Source organism: Myotis lucifugus, unplaced genomic scaffold, assembly GCF_000147115.1.
Source record: "Myotis lucifugus unplaced genomic scaffold, Myoluc2.0 scaffold_109, whole genome shotgun sequence".
Lineage (NCBI taxonomy): Eukaryota > Metazoa > Chordata > Mammalia > Chiroptera > Vespertilionidae > Myotis > Myotis lucifugus.
Genome location: NW_005871157.1, coordinates 24494 through 50639, shown reverse-complemented (window position 1 = coordinate 50639; position 26146 = coordinate 24494). Strand labels below are relative to the sequence as shown.

The 26146-nt window shown below is 40.0% G+C and overlaps 1 protein-coding gene across 2 annotated transcripts in view; it reads right to left on the bottom strand.

The window, feature by feature from the left end:
- The window catches only part of EIF2AK4 (eukaryotic translation initiation factor 2 alpha kinase 4), an 86161-nt gene that overhangs the window by 44759 nt on the left and 15256 nt on the right, over positions 1 to 26146 (bottom strand). Inside the window, exons 6-15 of one of the 2 annotated variants that reach the window (XM_006093130.3) lie at positions 22940 to 23055; positions 19273 to 19430; positions 17794 to 18329; positions 13932 to 14038; positions 13158 to 13315; positions 9016 to 9431; positions 8207 to 8276; positions 5681 to 5764; positions 3397 to 3519; positions 540 to 644 (exon numbers count right to left, since the gene is read on the bottom strand). In XM_006093130.3, the coding sequence (XP_006093192.2) occupies positions 540 to 644; positions 3397 to 3519; positions 5681 to 5764; positions 8207 to 8276; positions 9016 to 9431; positions 13158 to 13315; positions 13932 to 14038; positions 17794 to 18329; positions 19273 to 19430; positions 22940 to 23055 (1873 nt within the window). The remainder of the gene's footprint in view (positions 1 to 539; positions 645 to 3396; positions 3520 to 5680; positions 5765 to 8206; positions 8277 to 9015; positions 9432 to 13157; positions 13316 to 13931; positions 14039 to 17793; positions 18330 to 19272; positions 19431 to 22939; positions 23056 to 26146) is intronic. The other variant, XM_023757460.1, reaches the window with a different exon arrangement.

Below are 26146 nucleotides of genomic sequence, written 5' to 3'. Positions count from 1 at the left end.
GTTCGAGGCAGCAAACTCCGGGGTTAACCTATGCTGCCATCTTGGTTTCCGCTGGCCTTTTATTATATAGAATTTCGCTCACTTCACATTCTTTTAGCTTTGTATATTAAACAACTACTCTATAATGCTATGAAGAACAAACACCTGTGGATTATATGTTGTCTAGGAGTGATGTTTTATGCTTTTTGAGCCTTATTTCCTTAAAATAACTAAAAGCACCTCAAGTGAAAAGCACCTAGCCCAGTGCCTGGTGTGGTAGACCAAAATACAAATTATTTCATAAAGTATTATATGCCTAAATATCGACATACTTATGTCCTAAATTATGTCCCTCAAGTGGAATGCACTCACTAAAATGCACTCACAATTTCAAAGCATAAAAGGTCACTTGCAGCTCACCCCTTCAGACTCGTATTGCTTCTTAGGGCTTACACAGCAGAGTTCACTGATCTCATTACTATCCTGTCTTCTGACACTTTCATTATTATCAAAGCATGCAGGGCCCTTTTCAGGCACAGACTAATTTAAAAAATACTCACAGCAAAGGGTAGATGGTCTGTAGCCAAACCAAAATCACCTATTTTTACGTGGTCGTCAGAATCCAAAAAAATGTTGACAGGCTTCAAATCCCGGTGGATCATTCCCTAATGGAAGAGAGCAAAGAAACCAAGTTTAACCTGTTTCCTAGTTCCCCTGCCTAGGAAACCCTTGCTTTTCTCCACTCATTTGAATTGTACCAACATTTATAAGCGCCAACTCGTTTTCATGAGGTCTTCCACGGTAATTCTAACACTTCAACTTTGAATCCCTAGCACACACGGAAGGTGCTCAATGAATACTTGTTACATGACTATGCTTTCTCCCCTTCCTAATGGCATTCTCATAATGCGTATTGTTACAGGTACTATAATATAGGAGATAACTAAATGTAATAAAAACACATTGTGTGATCCCTTTTACCTTACACGAAGGTACATTTTAGCTCCCTCAAAAAAAACAAGTCCTTCTCAAGCATGGGGTTTGTCTGCCTATATTTCTACGTGTGGCACCATGTTAGCTACCCAACAAATGATTAGCAGATATGGAGCAAATTAGATCGAGAGAAGAGAGCATAGGGGCATGGTTGTAGGACACCAGGATGATATCACAGTAATAGAGATCTAGTGACCCTCACTAGAACTCATTTTTATTTCCAGCCTTGCAAATTCTGTTTCTGCCAAATCATTTATAAACTAGACATGTGTAAATTACAGTTCTGGCTTTTTAGTAGAAAAATGGTACAGTATAAATATTTCGAGGTTAAAGAAACTGAGGCAAAGGAGAAAACATATTTACACTGGCTAATGCATTAGACAATTCCATCTTTTAAAAAGTAAAAGTGCTTCATCCTGAAGCTAGCCCCATTAGTATTTACATTGTAATGGCAATTTCTAGCTTTATAATGACACTAGAGGCCCAGTGCACGACATTTGTGCACTTGGGGGGGGGGTCCCCTCAGCCCGGCCTGTGCCCTATGAAGAAGTGGGCCTAAGCAGGCAGGTGGACAACCCCCGAGAGGTCCTTAACCATGCTGCCACCGCCGCTGTGCTTGCCAGCAGTGAGCCAGCTCAGGGCTTCTGGCTGAGTGGCACTCCGCCTGTGGGAGCGCAATGACCACCAGGGAGCAGCTCCTGCATTGAGCACCTGCCCTCTGGTGGTTAGTGCGCGTCATAGCAACCAGTTGTTCTGCTGTTCGGTAGATTTGCATATTAGGGTTTTATTATATAGGATTTTGTACACGTGGCAAACCATGTTACTCAACAAGTCCCATCTCTGTCCTTGCTAGATGACTTTCTGGTTCCTCCATGTTCCTAGGAAGGGTGGCACCAAGTCAGAATCAGATAACTTGGCCTGCATCAATCACATTCTCACTGTATTCTAAACCACTCTAGGAGTCATCCTCATATTCTAGGCATGTTCATGTATTTCCTAACCCAGAGGTTGGCAAAGTTTTTCTGTGAAGGGCCAGAAAGTATGTTAGACTTTATGGGCCACAGAATCTGTCATAACTGTTCAATTCTACAGTTGTAGCATAAAAGCAGCCATAGGCATCATGTAAGCAATGAGCATGGCCCTGTTCCAATAACACTTTATGGACATTGAAATTTGAATTTCATAGAATTTTCATGTGTCATGAAATATTCTTTTGATTGTTTTTAAATAATCACTTAAAAATGTAAAAGCCATTCTTACAGGCCAGGCCATACATAATGTGGTTGGATTTGACCTGTGGGCCACAGTTTGCTAATCCTTGGTCTAACCTTCAATATTTTCTTTTAAAGAGGACATTCAGAAAGCCAAGAGACATATGAAAACATGCTCAAAGTCACTAATCATCCGAGAGATGCAAATCAAAACAACAATGAGGTACCATCTCACACCTGTCAGAATGGCCATCATCAACAAATCAACAAACGACAAGTGCTGGAGAGGATGTGGAGAAAAAGGAACACTTGTGCACTGCTGGTGGGAATGCAGACTGGTGCAGCCACTATGGAAGACAGTATGGAGGTTCCTCAAAAAATTGGAAATGGAACTCCCATTTGACCCTGTGATCCCACTTCTAGGAATATATCCCAAGAAACCAGAAACACCAATCAGAAAGGATATATGTACCCCTATGTTCATAGCAGCACAATTCACCATAGCTAAGATCTGGAAACAGCCTAAGTGCCCATCAGTAGATGAATGGATTAGAAAACTGTGGTACATCTACACGATGGAATACTATGCTGCTGTAAAAAAGAAGGAACTCTTACCATTTGCAACAGCATGGATGGAACTGGAGAGCATTATGCTAAGTGAAACAAGCCAGTCAATGAAGGAAAAATACCACATGATCTCACTCATTCATGGATAATAAAGACCATTACAAACTTTTGAACAATAATAGATACAGAGGCAGAGCTGCCTCAAACTGATTGTCAAACTGCAGTAGGAAGGCCAGGGAGGGTTGGGGGACAGGAGGGAGGGGAGTAAGAGATTAACCCGAAGGACTTGTATGCATCCATATAAGCATAACTAATGGACATAAGACACTGGGGGGTAAAGGAGGGCAGGGGTTTGTCAAGGGCGGGGGGGAAAAAAAAGGACACTTATGTAATACCCTTTGTAATACTTTTAGCAAAAAATAAAAAAATAAATAAAAAAAATATTTTCTTTTAAGTTTGATACTTTGTACTATTTTCTTATCTTTTGACACATAGTTCTAGTACCTATAAAAATAGGTTATTTTCAATATACCCATAATTTTCTCTCTATTTCTGTTTTTCTCCAATCTTACATTATTTGATTTTCTTATTCGATCTTAAATTTTATATAAAGATAAGTTTTCAGATATGAAATGCTGTAGTTTACTTTCTCATGGATATAAGCCAGTCCATCCAGAATCTCTCGAAAAAGCCTCCAGAGTCTGTTGGTGTCTTGATACAGTCCCTGGTCGATGGTGTCACGTAAAGTGCTCTTTTCACAGTACTCCATCTACGGACAAGAACAAAACAGGAGGGATTTGACTGTACAGGGCTTCAATTGAGGACAATTGCAATAAATGTAATCCTTCATTTTAAAACATGTACCACAGGTTTCAAATAGTTATGGGAAAGGCTTGATTTTTTTTTAATTGAAAAACAAGAGTATTAAAAAATTGGGGATAAAATATGCATAATCTTAGCATCCTAACATAACCAATTTTTCATATTACTGTTCATTTAAAAATGATCTTACTTGTTTAAAATCCCTGTCACAAATAATATAAAAATCTGAGAAGTATACTTTTATTTATTGTTTTACAAGATTATTTCTAAACCCAAATTTTCAAGGGCTAATTAACCTAATGATGTCATTAGCCTTTCTCATTTGTACATTACATTAATGACAGTGACCTTCAAGTCTAAAATAAAACATTATAAATATAAAAACAATCCAGAAAGGGCTCTATTTCACTCCTTAAACGTATTGAAGTATCAGAAAACAATGATATATCAACATGTAGCATTTGATTTATGAATCTAGACTATATGTTTCAAACCAGTGCCGGAGGTGAGATTTCTCATAAAGGAGGATTTTACTGTTTTTAAAGAAAGGAAACGTCTCATTTTAAAAGAGAGGAATATCCTCTCATTATCCAAATAACCATCTACAAATTCTGACTCACTCTCCAGGCCTCTGATTCCCACCAACAATCCTACCACACCTCAGATGCATCTCTTCTACATACTTCTGTCAGAGAGTAATGGCATGTAGTAGATACTCAATAGGTAGCTGTTTGGGAGACAAATGCTTTATAGTGTGTGTGAGTAGGATCTCAAAGATGTTACTGGCTGGGTAGCTCAGTTGGTTAGAGCATCGTCCTGATACACCAAGGTTTTAGGTTCGATTCCTGGTCAGGGTACATAAAAGAAGCAACCAATGAATACATAAATAAGTGGAACAACAAATCAATGTTTTTTTCTCTCTCCCCCTTCTTTCTCTCTCCCAAATCAATAAATAAAACTTTAAAAAAACTTTAAAAATAAATAAATAAGATAAAAAGATGTTTCAGTTAGGGAATACCAAAAACTAGTTCTAATGCCAGGGAAGCAACTACCTAATTAGCCTCTTTTGAAACACTACACTTGTCTGAAAACTGTCCAACTTATCTTCATGTTTGAAGACCAGCCTACTTGCAAATATGACTGAATATGCTAACAATGGCCCATGGTCCTGTTCACTTGGAGTAGAGGCAAGTTTTCCTTTTCGGTTTGTGGCTGTCTCTCTGCTGGCAGAACTCACCACTGTCCAGAACACCGCCCCTCAGGCGTGGGGGCAGGCCAAAGCCACAGGCTTCCCTTTAGTCATGCCTCATTGCAACGGGTTAGCCTGTGGCTCTTGTCCCCCAGAGGTTCCAGGACAAGCCGGTTTGCCTAAAGCCAAGCTGGCGTTTCTTCTGCACATGCAAGGATGTTTGTGCATCAGACCTTAACTGGCCAGATTCAATTCGTTAGACAAAGGAGAGTTTCTTTTCTTTTTTTTAAAATATATTTTATTGATTTTTTCAGAGAGGAAGAGAGAGGGATAGAGAGTTAGAAACATCGATCAGCTGCCTCCTGCACACCTCCTACTGGGGATGTGCCCGCAACCAAGGTACATGCTCTTGACTGGAATCGAACCTGGAACCTTTCAGTCCACAGGCCAACGCTCTATCCACTGAGCCAAACCGGTTAGGGCCAAAGGAGAGTTTCTTACATGCAGTCTAGCATTTATGAAACTCGGATATGGTTCTAATTACTTCACATACATTATTTCATTTATGCTTCACGAGTCATGGAGATTGCTGTTATTTAATTCACAGATAAGGAACCTGAGGCACAGACTGCTGAAGAACCTTGCCTGAGCTCACACAGCTGTGACTGGTAGATCCAAGTTGTGAACTTACACAGCCTGAGTCCGGAGCCCATAAGCAGCACCCTATGCCGCCTCCTGCTATGGTACAGGAGAGCATGAGTGCGAGGCTGAGGGAAAGGGCCTCCATGCTGCAATCCTCACTGGCCAATTAACCTCTGGTAGTGCCAGTGGGTCCTGCTCTGCCCATTGTCTTGCTCTAGTCTCCTGAAACATACCCACCAGCAATTGCTGGTCACCACGCTGCACGCCAGAGCCTCACCTGGATATAGAGGTAGTGCACAGCTTCTGTGGTCACTGATAACTCACTCTCATGGCAACTGTTCTTCCCATTGCAGTCTTCATCCTAAACCAAGAGGAGCACAGGAGAACTCAAAGTGGGGGCTAAAATTAAACAAGGTCATCATCATCATCAACTCATTTGTACCTGCCCCCACCAAATACTTGGCCATCCCGTTGCCTTAGTTAGAGGGAAGATCATCGGGCAGAACACAATCACTGTCCTTTAGTTGCTTACAGAATTCTAAAGACAATTTTGCTATTATCTGAATCCGCTGTATAGTTTCCAGGTCTGTCACTGTACAGAATAATTGATAGGGAAAATAAAAAAACAGGTAGGTATTAAAGGTGTGCCATCTACAGAAAGACTCCATGTCAAGCCAGTTCTTTCTTACCATTATATCTTTCTCTGGATAAGGAAAGCAGAATGTGTACAGACTAATACTTTAAGGCTTCTGTTTTACTGAATGCCTTCCTTTGGAAACAGAATGGATCATATGACCCAAAACACACTGCCCTTTGGGCTACACTGCTGCAGAGCAGGTCCTCCCGTACCACGTACAGCCACTGATCCTCTCCACTACTTTCCACATGGCTAGTCTGTTTGTCTCCTTCAGCTAATTTTCTAACACATGTCCCTGTTTTTAAAAAATTATTTTCTCTTCTAATAGATGTAATTAAATACTCCCCCACCAGGTATAGAAAAAAGCATTTGGCAGCATTTTACCTTTTTCTTTTGTCATGAGTGTCTTTACTCTGCTCCAAATTGCTTGCATTTATTAACCAAACTAGAGGCCCGGTGCACAAATGCATGCACGGATGGGGTCCGGCCGGCCCAACCTGATCGGGGACAATTGGGCCAGGACGGCTGGCGGGGAGTGGATGCGGGAGGTTGGGCCAGCTGGCCCTGCCCCAGATTGGGGTGGGAGGGCCGATTGGGGATGGAACCAGCCGGGGGGTGGGGCCACAGGGTGGTTGGTTGGACGGCACCACCCCCGATTGGGGTGGGGGTACCCCACCCCCTGGTCGAACTCCTGGGTCGAGGGGACAATTTGCATATTAGCCTTTTATTATATAGGATTATATAGGATATGCCAGTTCAAAATGGCCTCAGTTAATTAAAAAAAAAATCTGCCATTTGGGACTGAGGCCTTGACAATTTCTGACTTACACTTTCTTTGTGGAAGCACTTTTCAACATTTTTCCTTTATCAAAGAAAAAATAATTCTGATCTGGAAACAATCACATCCTCCTCTCGAATCATTTATATACTCCGGGGATTATCTGTAGAAGATTGTTAATCTCCTGGAGGCTTCTCCCCATTAATTAGAACGCCTGTGGAATAGTGCCCCTAATGGAGCAAAGCCAGGTATGTAAATCTGGTGACATCATGATAATTAAATGCGTTAACTAATGCTAAAACCAAAGAATGTTTGCTTTAGCAGTTTAGAGTATTTACACTATTATTTCTGATTAATTTACAATTCATAAATTTAAATCAAGAGAATGATTTTAAGGGTGATTTTAATAGAAAGGAAAGTACTTATAAAAAATACTGGTTAATGCATTTAAACCTCCTTCAAAGCAATTTACCTGCTTATCTAACAGAATCTATACGTAGATTTTGCTTTACCTACTATAAATGCCTCTTGTAATTACTAATGATTATATTTTCATTTCTGGTAATAAAATCATTGTATTGAACCCCCAGGAGCAGAATGCTTCTCTATATCAACACCTGATGGCCCTAGTAGTTAAAAAGCTTCATCCTAGACTCCATGTACCAGCATCAAGGGGCTTTGCTGGCCTGGGCAGAGGAAAAAAACATAATTGAGTGGGGTTCAAGGCCTAGCATAGTGTTTCTCAAATTTTTATGACCATGATCCCTATAAAGAAAGAAATATATTTTATATCACACCAAGTGCACATACTCATGAGAGACAAATTCCACAGAGATTACCTTTATTATTGTGACACATTTTGGTATTCTATACTCCTCTCTAGAGCATTAAGAATAAAATAAAGCTGGTTGTGATTCTCGACACTGGTTTCATAACCTGTTACAGGTTATGGCTCAGTGTTAAAACACTGTTCTAGGGGATGGATAATGAAAATAAAGAATCAAGATTAATTGATGTGGGAAAGAGACCTACTTTAACTCCACAATTAGGCTGTTTAGTTATTCAATTAATTTACATTCAATCCTCATCCCCAATTATATAAAGTTTCCCAAAATCCTCAAGGAAAAGGTTTTATTTTTAAAAAATACAGGGTATCAATTTACTTCTCTTTTCTAAAAGCAGGCATGTTTTATTAGGTGGATAAATTAAGTCCTATAAATAAACATGTGAGTAGCATATATTTTAAATAGTATTTTAACTTGAAGGTTTCTATATTTGCATATCAGATTAAGGTTATTCCACCTGAGATTTGTAACATTAAACATTAGTTTTCTTACATACTCACCCCATGATGAATAAAATGGTATAATTTCTATTTATACATCTACCTGATTCTGGCTTTTACTGTTCTCATCTTCATTGTCAAAGATGATATCACTTTCAGAATCTGAAGCAGGTCTTAAAAAGAAAAATAGAAAACTACTAAAGAAACCAAAATCCCTATTATAATTTTGAAAATCAAAACTTAATGATTAGCGAGCACAGCAGCTAGAGATACCATACCATGACCCTGTAGGCATAAATCTGTCCACAATAGCATGCTGATTTGTACTCCCCTAATATATGATGAAACACAGAACTCAATTTAAATAAAAATTGGCCTGAGTAATTTTCCTGAAAGAAATTTAATAGCTGAGAGTTATGATAAACTGTATCCAACTTGACACAATGAAGTAAAGTCATGAAATGAAATGACTGGCTTCCGAGATGAGTAGAGTTTAGGATCTTAATTATTGGTTTGGTAACCTTTTCTGGAGCCGCGGTTGGCATTGTATCAAGACTCCAAATTAGTTCTTCAATGTTCCACAGAGTTGGAAGCCCTTATCTAAAAGAATGACCTTTTAAAGAAGTGTATTAAATATATTAAGATGAGGTATTGGAAGAAACTTCTATTTTCCCTTTCTCCCAGGCTTGGGTTTTGGAGATCTTTTGAAGATAATGGGGGGAAAAACCCTTTGGATTGCATTTGGTTACTCTGGAAAAGTGGGTTTCATATTTTGTTTTTTTTAGCATGGTAAACTGGGCTGGATTTCTAATGGAATCCCCCCTCCCTGCGATGGGCGTGGGGGTATAAAACTGGATGTGCCCCGGGCAGCCCGGCCCCTGGCAGTGCTCCGCCAGCACTGGGCGCTCTTACAAGAAGGACTGTGAGAAGACACCGTCGCGCTCGTCCTCGTCGTCCTCGTCGCTGCTGGAGCCCTGGCCTGCGGCTGAGCGCTCCGCCGAAGTGCTCCACTCCACGGCGCTGGTGAGGATGGGCGGCGGCGCGGCCGCCTCCACGCTGTCCGGGCCGTCCGCGCCACTGCCGCCCCGCCCTGGCCGGGACACCGCTCGGCCGTCCCGGGCCTCGGGGTCTGTGTCCTCGGGCGAAGTGCCCGGGCCCACCAGCCGCTCGTGCTTCTCGATCCAGGCGTTGTAGTAGCGCACGATGTTCTCATGGTGCAGGCGCGACAGCAGCGTCACCTCGCCCTTGATCCTGCGGAAGTGCCTGCTGGCCGGGTTGATGGGGATGCGCTTCACCGCGTAGCAGCAGCCGTCCAGCTTGTTCTGCACCTGCAGCGGGGACCGAAGGGGACCAGGGCCCACCAGCCGCTCAGAACCGTAAGCAGACTGGCATCTGTAGTCACCCAAGCCCTCCCAAGGAGAACCTGGAGTTCTGGGCGAAAACAAACAGCCACAGTCTGGGACTCTTAAGCTGGAAAAAGTCTTGACAGCCCAAAACTTAGAAAACATCTCACTCTAAACCAGATGTATTTAAATTGCTAAGAGCCCTTGGGGAAAACAATGTCCATTTTAACCATTAACTGTATAGATAACTTTTCTAATAGCACATCTGCTATCTAAATTTCTAAGTAGAACCTTGTTGCTTTCTTAACCATGTTTTAAAAATAATTATTTTCTAAAGCCAATGTAAGGCTTCAGAAGATGACTTTAGTTTCTCTGATTTTTTTTTTTACTCTTAAAGTCACTAAACACAAACTAAACTCTAAAAATTTCAACAGACCTAAATGAAAATTCTAATTCTCAACTTATAAAGCTGTGTGAATTTAGAATAACTAATTTCCTTGAGACTTAATTTTCTCATCTATAAAATGGCATCTATACCACTTTCTTTACCTCAAAGGGTGACTATAAAGATTAAATGAGCCCGGCCTGTGTGGCTCAGCAGTCAAGCATCCATCTAGCAACTAAGAGGTCACCGGTTCCACGCCCAGTCAGGGCACAGGCCCATCTCCAGTAGGGGGTGTGCGGGAGGCAGCCAATTGATGATGCTCCTCTCTCATCGATGTTTCTATCTCTTTATCCCTCTCCCTTCCTCTCTTTCTAAGAAATCAATTAAGAAAGAGAGAGAGAGAGAGAGAGAGAGAGAGAGAGAGAGAGAGAAAGAGAAAGAAAGAAAGAAAGAAAGAAAGAAAGAAAGAAAGAAAGAAAGAAAGAAAGAAAGAAAGAAAGAAAAGAAAAGAAAAGATTAAATGAGCCCTGGCCAGGTGGCTTAATCAGTTAGAGCACTGTCCCATACACCAAAAGGTTGCAGGTTCAATTCCTGGTCAGGGCACATACCTAGGTTTCTGATTCAATCCCCAGTCAGGGAGCACTCAGGAGGCACCTTATTGACATTTCTCTCTCACATCGATGTTTTTCTCTCTTTCTTTCTCTCCCTTCTTCTCTCTCTGAAATCAATGGAAACATATCCTTGGGTGATGATTGAAAAAAAAAAAGATTAAATGAAATGAGGTGGATAAAGCACCTGTATCAAGGCTGCACAGAGAAAGCTGCTCAGTAGGTAACAGCAGTTGGTATTAACACAAGTAATGCCCATTGATTGTGTTAGGAAGACTGCAGATTTACCACTGGCAGGTACTGAAACTAGAACAGTACCATTAGCAACACAACAAAATATAAGTAAATGTTTCAAAGCCAAGTCTCCAGGTATCCTTATGCTGAGGGAGAAACTAGTTGATTACAAAAAACAAAACAAAACACAACACAGCACATCATTCTCATGTTTGGTTCATAGGTTTCAGATTATCGTGTGTGTGTGTGTGTGTGTGTGTGTGTGTAAACAGATGCTTTCAAGTAAAAGAGATATGGGTCTGAGGACAGTGGGAAGTCTTAGCATTGTCTTTCAACCTCCTACCTCAGTACATATCATATATATTGTGAGTCACTGGGGTGTGGTGCTTGCTATACTGGAAACTCCTAGGAATTCACTTATTCAATGGAAAGGTACATGAACAGTAATGGGTCCAACTGCCAGTGAAATGCCAGACCACTGAGCAGACTGCCCTGCCCTAACCGGGAGACAGAGGGGGGTGTAAGGGCTATTCAGTTCTCATAGGGAGAAACTACAGGAAAAACTTAGGTGTTTAAATTGCTATGATGTTTTAGTTATATAAGCTTACTAATAATTTTTAAGTACTTATAAGGAAACTAGAGGCCTGATGCATGGAATTCGTGCACTTGGCAGGGGGCGGGCGGGGAGGCTCAGCCAGGCCTGCACCCTCTCTCAGTCCGGGAGCCCTCAGGAGATATTTGACTGATGGCTTAAGCCATAAGCCGTCGGACATCCTTAGCATTGCCACAGAAGTGGGAGAGGCTCCCACCACCGCCGTTGCACTCACCAGCCGTGAGCCCTGCTTCTGGCTGAGTGGCACTCCCCCTGTGGGAGTGCACTGACCACCAGGGGGCAGCTCCTGCATTGAGCATCTGCCCCTTGGTGGTCAGTGCATGTCATAGCAACTGGTCATTCCACCGTTCGGTCAATTTGCATATTAGCCTTTTATTATATAGGATAAAGTTTTGTATTTTTGTTGTTTGTTTTTTTAAAAAATATTTTTATTGATTTTTACAGAGAGGCAGGGAGAGGGATAAAGAGTTAGAAACATTGATGAGAGAGAAACATCGATCAGCTGCTTCCTGCATGCCCCCTACTAGGGATGGAGCCCGAAACCAAGGTACATGCCTTTGACCAGAATTGAACCTGAGACCCTTCAGTCTGTGGGTCAACACTATCCACCAAGCCAAGCCCATTAGGAATGTTTGTTTTTTAAAATATATTTTATTGATTTCAGAGAGGAAGAGAGAGAGAGAGAATCATTGAATGGTTGCCTCCTGCACACCCCACACTGGGGATCAAGCCCGCAACCCGGGCATGTGCCCCGACCAGGAATCAAACCATGACCTCCTGGTTCATAGGTCGATGCTCAACCACTAAGCCACTATGGCTGGGCTGGTGTTTAGCATTCAAAAATCTAAAATGTAAAGAAGTTAAAGGACTTCTTCAAAAACTACAGCTTGTGCTAGAGGGATAATATATACTTTAATCTTTCACTCTTCTTAAAGCTAAGTATGATGACCTTGTCAGCATATCTGCCCGCAGTATATCTATTTAATCACCTAAATGTAATGTCTCTAATTTCAAGAAGAAAGTTGAAAATTTCCCATACTATAACATCCTTTTGGAAAATTGGCTTAAGATGATCTTTCTGTCCCTGATAACCACAAAAACCAAATTCAATTATTATTCTTTTTTTTTTTGGTGTAAAAGGCCTCCCACCATAATACTAGTAATGTTTCCTAATAACAGTGCAGAATCCTAAATAGACATATGCCCTACTTTCTATGTGTAAGATGATATATATCTTATATGGATTTAATAATACTATATTAATCTGGGTCTCCTAAATTCAAAAAAAAATACTTACATTACATAAAAACAGCTGAAATCTCTCCCAAGGGACAGATAATAATAAAAGTCACCCACATAGACTGGACCGAAGAAGGGAAGACCTAACTATAGCATACCTTAATAACGTATCACTAATTTCCCATCTCAGTAAGAGCTGGAAAATAAAAGCCATCAAGACCATCTGGGGCCATTTCCCAGTTGGAATTCCATCTTAGTTCTAACCTCGCAGCCCTTTTATCTATAGCAACCCTGAAAGCAAATGGGAGAAAAAGAGAATAATTTTCTTTCTAAACCAAAGCACACAACAATGTTCTTCATGTAAAGGTCTTGACTCCACTTGGGCAGTTACAATCATGTGGTTTTCACATTAATAACACTGCATCAACCCAGGGGAGAAGAATGATGCGTTCTTAATGTGTCCAGTGTAACTTTAAATAAAGCCTTTAACTCCATGAAGGTGAAGATAATCATAGTTTCAAATGGTAGAATTCACCTCCCTCCTCGCTCTCAGAATAGAAGTCAAGTCCATAAGTGCAGAAATGGAACAGAGCAGGAGCTCTAAAAGGGACTGGGACCACCCTGCATCGCACCTTGATGACAGCTCCAAAAGCTCCTTTGCCGAGAAGCTGTAATTCTTCAAACTCATTGAAATAGCGGGAAAACTGTCTCTGTGTCTCACTGAAGAATGCAGCACCGGGTAGCTGGTTGCTAGGAATAACAGTCTCAATGTAATCTTGTCCTCCAAAATCTGAGATAAAACAAAAGGCAAGAGGCAAATGAGGCATTAGAAATACAGGAAGAGCCGCAATATACAACAACGATTCAACCGTTGGCAGAAGGGGCCCCAACCAGTAGTTTGAAAAAGTACCTCTTACTTGGAAGACTGTTTAATACTTCCCTCACCTTGTCCTCTTTAAAGTAGGTAGAAATATATAATTAGGCCAAGTTTACAGGTGTAGATAAATTAGAGAGTAAAGAAATGACTGAACGACAGAGCCAGAACCCAAACCCAGGTCTCCTAATCCATCCCAGTCTCTATTGAGATCCCTTAATATGCTACTTAAGTAGCAGCAGGGAAATCCAGTTACATGGTAATAAGGGCGACATGACAAGAAGAGATAATAAACACTGAAAGAGGCTACACCAATGGTCATTCCATCAGTAGAGACTGGAAAAGCCAGGATGGCAAAAGCAATTCCAGGCACACAGGACACATTAAATGAATGGATTTATGTATATAGCTCAGCATAAAACAGATAAAATAAATCATCCATGTAGTAGTCCCTTCCAGTTTTAGGTTTATATATACGTTCAAAGTAATTTATATCAAGCAGGGTATAAAAAAAGAATGGTAAAAGACTCACCTTCAGGATTTTGTTCCAGTAAAGACGTTTTTGGCTGAGGATTTATGAAGCTGTGTTTCAACAGCTGCTGAGGACTCCATCTTTCCTTGTCATCCAGGCAAACACATCTCAGTGGGAGGGGAGAAAGAATCTCAGCAACACAAAATAAATGCTAAACTAGTTCATCTAAGGCATTTATCTATGGGTTTATCTTTTAAAGATACACATTAGAGAATTCATGTTACTTATGAACTCAGAGGAATTTAAATTAATAAACATTCCTGCAGGGTTTACATGCTAAGCACCAGGCTGGGTACAAATGGGGAATCAAAAAAAGTATACAGCAGCCAACCAGATGGGAAATGATATTTGCAAACAGTAACTCTGACAAAGGTTTAATTTCCAAAATATATAAAGAACTCATAAAACTCAACAACAAACAATCCAATCAAAAGGTGGGAAGAGGACCTGAAAATACACCTCTCCCAAGAAGACACAGGAACAGCCAATAGACATATGAAAAGATGTTCAACCTCACTGGAAATTAGGGAAATGCAAATCAAAACTACAATGACGTAAGGCATTATCAACAAGACAAGCAATAATAAGTATGGAGAGGTTGTGGGAAAAAAGGAACCCTCAGCTGAAACCGGTTTGGCTCAGTGGATAGAGTGTCGGCCTGCGGACTGAAAGGTCCCAGGTTCGATTCCGGTCAAGGGCATGTACCTGGGTTGCGGGCACATCCCCAGTGGGAGATGTGCAGGAGGCAGCTGATCGATGTTTCTCTCTCATCGATGTTTCTAACTCTCTATCTCTCTCTCCCTTCCTCTCTGTAAAAAATCAATAAAATATATTAAAAAAAAAATTAAGAATAGAGCTACCATACAACCCAGCAGTCCCACTCCTGGGTATATACCTGAAAACCTGGAAATCATGTATTCACAAAGATATATGCATCCCTATGTTCACTGCAGCATTATTCATGGTGCACAAGACATGGAAACAGCCAAAGTGCCCTGTGATAGAGGACTGGATAAAGAAGATGTGGTACATATACACAATGGAATATTACTCAGCCATGAGAAAGGATGGAATAGCACCATTTGCAACAACATGGATGGACCTTGAGAACATTATGCTAAGTGAAATAAGTCAGTCAGAAAAGGCTAAGAACCATGTGATTTCATTCATATGCGGGCTATAAAACTGAAACTCATGAACAGAAACAGCATGTGGTGGTTGCCAGAGGGAAGGGATTGGGGGGAAGGGGGTCCTAATATAAGGTGACAGGAGAAGATTTGACTTTGGGTGGTGGGCACACGGTGCAATATACAGATCTTGTAACATAGAAACCCACACCTGAAATCTACATGTTCATGTTGACCAATGTCACCCCAATAATTTGATTTTTAAAAAGTGTACAGTAGTCCTCCCTTAGCCATGGTTTCAGTTACCTACAGTCAACTGTGGTCTGAAAAATATTAAATGGAAAATTCCAGAAATGAACAATTCTTCAATTTTAAATTGCATACCATTCTGAGCAGCACGATGAAATCTTTCACTGTTCTGCTCTGTGAATCATCCCTTCAGCCAGCATATACATTACCTGCCTGTTGTCACTTAGTATTTATCTTGGTTATCAGATTGACTGTGCTTATGTTCAAGCAACACTTATTTTACTTTATAATAGCCCCCAAGCACAAGAGTAGCCTAATGCTATGTCACGATGCCTACATTATCCACCTCACTCCATCTCATCATGTACGCATTGTACCATCTCACATCATCACAAGAAGTACATACAGTACAATAAGATATTTTGAGAGAGACCACATTCACATAACATTTATTACAGTACTAGAGGCCCGGTGCACGAAATTCGTGCACTGGGAAGGGGGTGTCCCTCAGCCCAGCCTACACCCTCTCCAATCTGGGACCCCTCGGGGGATGTCCAACTGCCAGTTTAGGCCCGATCCCTGTGGTGACAGCAACTATCATAAATGGTAATATTTTATTTTTTATATCACAGCACTAAAAAGTAAAGTACTCTTAATTTAATACATTGAAAGGGGGGAAAAAGATGGTAATAAACGCATTTGGATAAGATACTATATTTCCCCCTCAATTTAGGATTAATTTTTAATTCTGTCAGCAAAACATGAATACCTTCTCCTTGCAGATACTATGAAAACATTACTGATAATGAAAAAAATCTTTGACAACCATCCAAACAAAACATATAGTTATGTTTTGTGGATATTGATTTTTTAAAGTGGTATCATCCTGCACATATTATTCTTCAATTTGCTCTTATCTTTTGACCACATAAAATATACTTTGAGAGAACACAGCATAAGAATCAAAGTTGGCCCATTTTCACAACTCTATGTATATCATGTCTACTTCTATTTTATGGCACATAGGAACTATCTTGTTTAAAGATAAGTGCAGTTGCCCAGCCGGTGTGGCTCAGGGGTTGAGCGTCAACCTATGAACCAGGAGATTACAGTTCGATTACTGGTCAGGGCACATGCCTGGGTTGTGGGCTCGATCCCCAATAGGGGGTGTGCAGGAGGCAGCCAATCAATGATTCTCTCTCTTCATTGATGCTTCTCTCTCTCTCTCTCCCTCTCCCTTCCTCTCTGAAATCAATAAAAATATATTTTAAAAAATAAAGATAAGTGCAGCTACTTTACTTTGTAATAGGTATTCCATTAGTGACAGGAAATAACAACATGGATTAGGTCAGACAGATGGCAGTTGGGGTAGATGGAAATAGAAGAATAAATGTTAAGGGTAAAAGAAAAGAAATGAAATGTAGGGATTGAATGAAATGAATTAAAATGAATGGCTGGGGAAAAAGAAATAAGGTGAGAAATAAGACAGATTGTTAGAAAGAGAAGAAACCCAGTCCAGATCAACTTGCTGGAAAGGGGAACTAGGGGAGTATCTAGAAAAACCCAAACTTAAGAGACCTTATTTCTCACTTAATAGAGAAACAGAGAACGTAGGTCTGGCTTGGACTGAGAGCAGAGGCAGGGCTAACCTAGAAAGCACTGAGTGAACGGACCTGCACAAAGACTAGGCCAGAGGAAAACCTCTCAGTAAGGATTCTCTTAAAGCGGATAAAACTTGGCTCTGAAATTAAATGTGCACCTGTAGTTCATAGATGTTGAAAATCTTCTGGCTAGAGCAAGGAAGTCATTTGCACTCTAGGGCTTGGCTGAATGAGACATTGCTAATGAAGAAGAATGGTTAAGAAGAATAAGATGTGGCTCAGTTGGTTGGGCACTGTCCTGTGCACACAAAGACTGCCAGTTCGATTCCAGTTAGGGCACATGCTCAGATTGTGGGCTCAATCCCCAGTAGGGGGCGTGCAGGAGGCAGCTGATTTCCCTCTGACACTGATATTTCTCTCTCTCTCCCCTTCTCCCTTCTTCTCTTTAAAATTCTTTAAAAAAAAAAAAAGAACTAGGGGCAGAATTACTACTCTCCTAAAGATGTTTTCTAAATAAGAGGCCCTGCCTTTGATCCCTTAGGAACCAGAAGCAAAGGGAGACAGAGAGGCGCTTCCATTTGTATTACCTGGGGCATATCCACCGTAGCCATCCTTCCAGACTTCCTAGAGCAGGCAGTCCCCAAAAAGCAGTTTAAAAATCAATTATTAAGCCTAAGTGAATTTAGGAAAATGTGGGAGTTAAGGGAATCATAAACATAAGAAAACAGAACATATGTGGCTGGAAAAGAATTGAGAAAACAAAGAATAAACTCTAATTCTGTTGCTCACTTTTCAGCTTATACACATCACTTAGATGTTTAGCATTTAAGCACAATAAAAGCACAGCAGTGAAGTGCAATTAGAGAGAATCTCAATGATACTCACTTCTTTAGAAAATCTTGAAAGTCAGCAGGTAAGTCACGAGGGATGGTCACAGGGTACTCTCCACATTCTTGTCCTTGGCTGAGAGAGAGCAGCAAAAGGCCGAGGTGCCAAACATCCCCTTTCTTCCCCGTTTTATAAGGCAGAGCACTGTCACTAAAACGAACCCGAGTTTGCTCAAACACATCCTCCTTGCAAATGTCTGCGAGGCGCTTAGAAATGCTGTAGTCTGTAATCTTGATGGTGCCCTCTGCGTCCACCAAGACACTCGAGGTACCCAGAACCTTGTGCACCACGGAATTGCTGTGCAAATAATCGAGGCCCGATAAGAGCTGAGCTGCGTACTTGCGAAGCAGAGGCACAGGGATGGGGCCTGTGTGGCTCAGGTGTGCAGCAAGGGAGACCCCGTTGAAGTGCTCCACCAAAATGTGCACCACGATGGAGTCGTCTTGCTCTCGGAGACTCATTGCGAAGTAGCGCACTACATTGGGATGGCTCAGTTTTACCAGTGAGTTGAATTCTGTTTCTGCCCCTTGGATCTGATAAGGAAAAAAAGGGTAATATTGGGTTGATCAGCAGTATCTGGTGTTTTACTTCAAAAGTGAAATATTTAATAGAAAACATACTTTGAAAGGATAAGAGAAGGAATATGCCCTGAACTGACCCTCCCCTAAACCATATGGTCAACCTATTAGTTCATAAAGTGGAAAAAATTTAGTTAATTCTCAACTTCTTTGATCTCAAAACCTAGTATATAAATACTATAGAATTAGTGAGCAGCTTTTAAAATTTCTTTTGCAATAGGCTACCAGAAAAAGGAAACATTAATTTCAAAATAATTAATTTCAAAAAAACCCTTTCTGATTATAAAGATTAACTGTCAACATTTTAATAAGTACTAATACAAAATAAAACCCCCATAAATAACAATAACAACAACAAATTATCTATGTGATTACCACTGAAAGACAACTGTTACGATTTTGGTATTTACTTCCAGAATTTCTTCTATCAGAAATACACATGCCTTCTAAACACAAGACTTTAACCTACAGTTTTGTTACCTTTTTATTATGTAACACTGTAATATGTAATATTAAATGTTCTCCTTAAACTCAGTGTTATAAATTACTCTAAACTTCTCAAGTCCCCTAGAATTCAGTTTTTAAGCAATATTTCAAAAGATTGCAAAAAGCATGCCTTTGTAGCACTATTGAGAGATGGCTATTAATGCCACAATAGAGGCTGAGAAAGGAGGTTAAGAAAGCAGCTGCAAAAGTTTGGGTCACGCTGTGAAAGTTCGGAAAGAGGAAGCAAGAAGCTGAGAAAACTGGTAAAGAAGGTGCTGGTCCCCCTCCATCCCTCTGGTTAAACTGATCATTCTGATCACCTTTACCAGCCAATCAAATGCACAGCTATTTTGTCATCTCCTAAAGCTCGAAATTAGGTCCTTTGCTCAGTGAGCCCTCTCGGATGGCCTACCTGCTTTTTGCACTTATCAATCTTCTCTTTTTCTTGATTGCTAAGGAAAGGACCGATTTTTTTCTGCCACTGAAGGACCCACTCATACAACAAGACGAAGCTGCCAGTGGCTGTTTCCAAAGCATTGTAGACTAGTTTTCCGAGCTGTTCATCACAGGCTGCACATTAAGAGAAAAATGTAATTAACACTCACTGGTACATTTTCTGTGGGGATAAAAAAAATATACATGGCATTCATTTGCCAGTGGATGCCATGTGCTACTTAAGAAAAAATATGATTTCATATAATGCATGCTCTTTTGTAACTAAGTTTTAATATTTATCAATATGCTCTGAACCCCAAAATACTAATTACTATAAAGGGACAAAAATCAACAGTGAGATCTTAGTATCTGATGAGTGTTCTCCTAGTAGCTAGGATTCACAATGTTACTTTCATAACCAGTTCACCTCTGATGACACCTCTCAGCGCGATAGTGAACAAAGCTAAATACCAACTAATGTGACAGAAGGAATTTGGAAATAGAAACACTCCACCAGATTACTTCATCAATGGACATCAGCGTGCACAGTGTAAACAAGTTTTAGTAATCTGGAAATTTGAAAACAATGATTTTTCTAAACACAAAATCTGAATGCATTCAGTAAATACATACTAGCTAAAAGTTTTGAGGGAAGGAACCAGAAATGACAGTTTAAATTTGAAGCTAAAAAGATATACATTTATTTAGTGATAGGCATATGGTTTTCACTTGTACCTGGAGTGCTCAATTTCTGTAACACCAAAATTTTTCTTATAAAAACCTATATTTTCATTAAATTTTGTAATTAAAGTATGTTGGCATGTGACATTGTATTCATTTCAGGTATACAGCATGGTGATCTTGATGTTTGTATACTTTGTGATGTGATAACCATGACACATCTAGTAACCATCTGCCACTGTGCAAAGGCATTGTAATATCAGTGGCTCTATTCCCTTTGCTGTATATAAAAATCTATATTTTCATTAAAGACTATTATTGAAAATTGCAAAAAAATTTAAAATGACAAAAAACATCACCCACAATACCACCATTTTTTGTTTTAAATATATTTTTATTGACTTCAGAGAGGAAGGGGGAGGGAGAGAGATAGAAACATCAATGATAATTGATCGGCTGCCTCCTTCATGCTCCCTATTGAGGATTGAGCCTGTAACCCAGGCATGTGCCCTGACCAGTAATTGAACTGTGACCTCCTGTTCATAGGTTGATGCTCAACCACTGAGCCACGCTAGCCTGGCACCATTCTGTTTTATTTCTCTTCTAGTTCCCTCTATCATTCCCCGCTCCCTAATTTATGAAATCATAGCATATATAGCAGGGTTTTTTTTACCCTTGACATTTTGGAGCAGGTAATCCCTGTTGAAGGATTATCTTGTGCACTGGAAGATGTTGGTTAGCAGCAGCCCTGACCTCTACCCACCAGATGCCAATAGCACCTCCACCCTAATCTTAACCATCAAAAATGTCTCCAGACATCACCAAATGCTCCCCAGGGGACAATGTCGATCCCAATTGAGAACCACTGATATATAGTATTCTGCCTGTTTCTCTTATTATATAAATAATAGTTTCCTGTGATGTTGCACTGTTTTCAAAATGAAAAACTTTTTTCAAAGAAATAATGTGGTTTTTTTCCATATAAAAACTGAAAAGTGAAGAAACCTGCATATGTAGGACATAGAGGCCTTAGCAAAAATACTTTGAGAAATGTGGCTGAACTAGCTCACCTAAACTTTTTATCTGAGAAACAGTTTTCACTTCATAGAAATGCTGACAATTTAAAAAGATTTAATTAAAATGATCTGTTATGCTAGTCATAAACAAATCCTGACATTCTTAGGCTAAGCAGAAAAAACCCTGATGTCAACCAAAGGAAGCAACCTGTGCAATGTGGGATCTAAGCAGTACACACACACTAGAGACACAGATATCATATATTTATGGGATAAACTATGATGTTATTTACATAAAGCTTAACTACATGTGTGCATTACGGAGTACAATGCCTTAAATATTCCTCTTCCCAACTGGGGCTAGATAGGTATTTCACAATTGCTGGGTCTTTTTTGTTTTACTACTTTTATTGTTGCCTCTCCCTGTCACTTTTGCATGATGGGGATAATAAAGGACAAAAGAACACACTGTAATGAGGCTGAAGGAAAATATGTCACAGAAAGAACTCAAACTGAGTCTATTATATGCTAACAATGATCATCATTTATACAGTTTCTATCGTGCTTTATCCATAAGGAAGTTCTAATGGCTTTAAACTAAAAACAAAATATTAATTAGTTGATCTTTTATAAAAATATTTCACAGAAAATTAGAATATACTTTAAAAACTAGACCCATTGTGAGAAAACAAAATAATTTATGCAATTGTTTTATAAAAAACTTTCAGATTGCAAATGTCTTCTGATGAGGGTATAAACTAAGGTGAATATGTGTAATAACTATCAATGAGAATAGGAAACCAAGTTAAGGTAATAAGTAGTTAGATTGATTTCTTTTCCCGATCTCCCAGATTATTAAAAGTAGTGGGTTTTATGTTGCCAATTCATGAGTCTGAAATGCCTGAAGTCAAGGACAGTCTCAAGACCAAAGTTAATCATCTCTATCAAGGTCCTGAACCTGTCCAATGGCCACTTTGTCTGAACAGGGCAGGCTCTGTGCATGCACAGAATTCTGTCCAGTCCAGCCAAGGTCAAGTGTCCATTTCACAGACCATTCAGATACTTTGGTTTCTTCTCCCTCCACCTGCTGCCTGCTTCCTGGCAGCTCCCCTGCTTATTTGTAGCTCCTTAAAGAGGAAGGGAAAAAGACACTGAAAAAAAGCAAACTCAATTTAAGTAATTTGGCTACCATATTCATGGAATTAAAAATTAAACTTAGGCATGTTCTCCCTGCGGCTGGGGTGGGGTGGGGTAGGGTGGGAGGGCACACCCACACCCACTTCTTGAATTTAACATAAACAATTCAAATCACAAATTGCTGAACCACTTCACTCCAAATAGCCATCAGTAGACAAAACTGCTAAATAAGATACATAGAGAATAAAATGGAAAAAAAGAAAATGGTTTTCCTAGTCAGGCACAACATGCGTACTGGGAAAATGCTAACTAAGTAGATGGATATCAACTTAAGAAAATAGGATTTGGTCATTAAAGATCACAGGCATTAGTGAAACTAATATAATATTGTACGTCAACTGTAATTGAAAATAAAAAACTATTTAAAGAAAAGATCACAGGCATTAGAACTCATTTTGTTACATATATTTCATCAGTAACAAATGCACATGATGCAAAATTCTACTAATTCATAATATTTCAACCATTTTGGTTTCTAAAGCTCAACTGATAATGATGATGGAATTTAAATTATCTTTCTGCTAACAATATTTCCAAGAGCCTAGGTTTTAATTTCTATCTTACAGAAGGGGAAACCTGAGTGACTTCTCACTGTGGTCATTAGGAATGGGAGCTAGAATGACCGACTATCAGCTCACCAGTCTTCCTTGGACTGTACGGTCTAGAGGCCGTGGTGTCTACTCTACCTCATTTCTTCATGATTAACTTTTGTTGTTAGAAAGGTTAAATGAATTTAGCTAGTTTACTCACCAATACATTTTCCTTTGTGCACCATGAGCTGATCAGTATTACCCATAGAGAAATACAGGATTTCACAAGAGCCAGGAGAATCTTCACTATTACATACAGAATACTGCCGCTCTCGCCTTAAAAATAAATTTGGACACGATTATTTTTTTCCAACTTCTTGCCCCTCCATTTTCTCCTGTTTACTAGACTATTCGTAGTCTCTCATCTGTTTCTACTGGGAATTGAGCTTAAGGGGCTATTGGGAAATTTGTTCAACTCCCCCATTTCCCATTGAGGTCTTTCCCACATGAACTCTACAAACCCTCAACTCTAGATCTCCACTGTCCAGTGTGGTAGCCATTAGCCACATGTGGATATCTAAATTTAAACTAATTAAAATTAAATTAAAAATTCAGTTCTTCGCCCTGGCTGGTGTGGCTCGGTTGGTTGAGCATTGTCCCATGCACTGAGAGGTCGCTGGTTTGAGTCCTAGTCAGGGCACATGCCCCAGATGCAGGCTCGATACCAAGTAGGGGGCCTGCAGGAGGCAGTCAACCGATGTTTCTTTCTCCTTGTCCCTTCCTCTCTCTCTAAAATCAATAAAAACTTTTTAAAAAAAATTCAGTTCTTCGACTGTAGTGGTCACATTTAGGTACTTAGTAGCCAAAAGTGGCCAACATTAGTATAAAACAGCGGTTCTCAACCTGTGGGTTGCGACCCCTTTGGCGGTCGAACGACCCTTTCACAGGGGTCGCCTAAGACCATCCTGCATATCAGATATTTACATTACGATTCATAACAGTAGCAACATTACAGTTATGAAGTAGCAACGAAAATAATTTTATGGTTGGGTCACAACATGAGGAACTGTATTGAAAGGGCCAGAAGGTTGAGAACCACTGGTATAAAACATTTTCATCATCACAGCAGTTCTACAGAGATTTAGCTCAACCACATTGACCCCACAATATCTTCATTCCAGATGCACATGAACATCTGGGGAAAGCTAAAAAAAGGGGGTGGGGGGTTGAGCACTTCAAATTCCCATTCTCCAAATGGGCTCCCAACCACTGAGTGATAGATACTCTGCCATTTCCTTTTAATGAAGTCTCTAAAACACTTAAAGCCAAATCCTCCTCCTCTCTTTCTCCATTCTACTTTTTTTTTCCTGAGTGGGAAGCAACAGCTGGGAAGGTAGATTATAATGCAAAAGTAATAAATAAATTGGGGAGAGGGAAGTAGGGAAGAGGCCAGGGAGAGCACTCTTGATGGTTAGGATTGGACACTTTTAAGAAATGCTTTGATGAGGCATCTGGACAAATCTCTATAAAGCAGCCCTCTCACTCTAAGCACGATCTTGACTTCTACTTTCACATAGAACACGAGGCAATGGGGAATAAAGCCCACACTTTCTATTGTTCCACCTAAAAAGTTAGTTGGAATCTATACATTCTTTCTTTTTCCCAGTCTCTGAGGAAGGTCAGCTATGCTGTCCTCGGTTCCATTTCCTACAGTCTCTCTGGGATCTTGGTCCATTGGTTGTCCCTCTCTCCTGTATGTTCAATCTGCCCTCTAGATTAGCTCCTTCCCCTCAGCTATACATCTCTCCCATCTCTACGTCCTCTTGTTCTTTGTTTTCAAACTTCTGCACTTGCTGTCTCCACTTCTGCCCCTCTACTTACTCTTGATGCTACTGCAATGTCAATAAAACTGCCACCTCCCTCCTACCCACTCTCAATCTGGCTTTTCCCCTGGGTTCTTTTATTTTGGTTTGTAGCATAGTCATCCATTCTGTCTCGAGTCAAAAGCATGAGTCTCCTTGGACTCCCAGACCTCCTACATCTAACTGATCCCCAAGTATCATACTCTCCATTCCCCCTGCCCTGTTGAGATCATCTCCAACGTTCCCCGGGGCACATGTAATACTCCATTACTAACTGGTCTCTCCACCTCCAATCCTACATCTTCCCTTTCTCCACCCCACTGCTGATAAGACCCATTTTGACATGAGTCTCATGTGTCCACATATTCTAACACCAGGGAATGACTAATACATTGTACTTCTAAAGTTACTCATGCAACCAGGGGCACACCGGTTTATGGAGAAAATAATAAAAGCAAAGATTTAAAATGATATATTAGACTTACTAACCTAAATTATTTAGAAGCACCTCTGCATCAGCTCTGCCTCCTCCAACGATGGTGCTAATAGTCATTTTAGTCTAGGTCATCTTTACATTCTTTAGTTTACAGTGTGTAAATGTTTGGTTTTATTTTTTAGAGTGTTTTAGAATACTAATCACCCCATCATGACAGTTAAATACCAACACAATGAGATGACTAAGAGTGCTAATAAGAAAAGATGTATCATTATGATTAAAATAAAAGTAAAAGTGCCAAGAAAATGGCAAATGTGGTACATGCTACCTAAGACAGGCTGGCAGCTGGAACAATTCTGAAGGATAAAAAGTAAATCCCACTGAGTTAAAAAAAGTAGGAATAAAGAGGTGAAAACCAATGTCACGGATGTCTCTGGTGTTCACCTAAAAATATGTATGTATTTGGTTTTTAGGAGAAGAAAAATAAAAGAATAACATGGAACACTATTCTTATTTCCTTTGACTTTCTAATCCATAAAGACCAATGAACAGCAAGGAAGGAACAACATCAAGAGTAAATCATGAAGTACTTTGGTATATCAAGGACTTTTTATTTCTTTACCAAGGAAGCACATGAACTACACTTGAAGATTCCTTCTTTCCTAGTCAGTAGTCAACACAGTGACAGTTTCATGCAGGGATGTGCAATATTTTGGCAAACATTAGATGAAAACTATTTCATGTTCCTTCTTGGATGCTCATGGGATGTTTTTCTACCCAAGACCTACAAATATCACTCTTACAGGCATAACAAAAAAAGTTTTCCTACCTATGTCAAAGGGAGAATTCCCCATCCCACTTGAGTAAACTTGCAAATGATCTTTGATCTTAAAAGCAAATCTAATCTTAGACCCATTGTTTATAGTTAGTCACAAAAATGGAAATGTTTAAACTTAAAAAACTGTTTTTATATATCCAAAAAGACTTATTCATAGCATTGATTTATTTCTGCTGTGTGGAGAGCGGCTACAGCGTTTGGACAGGTTCAAGCCTCGGACTAATGAGAGGGCACAGTCCTCTCGTGGCAAGGCCACATGCAAGTCCCAGCTTGGAGGGCAAAGCACAATTA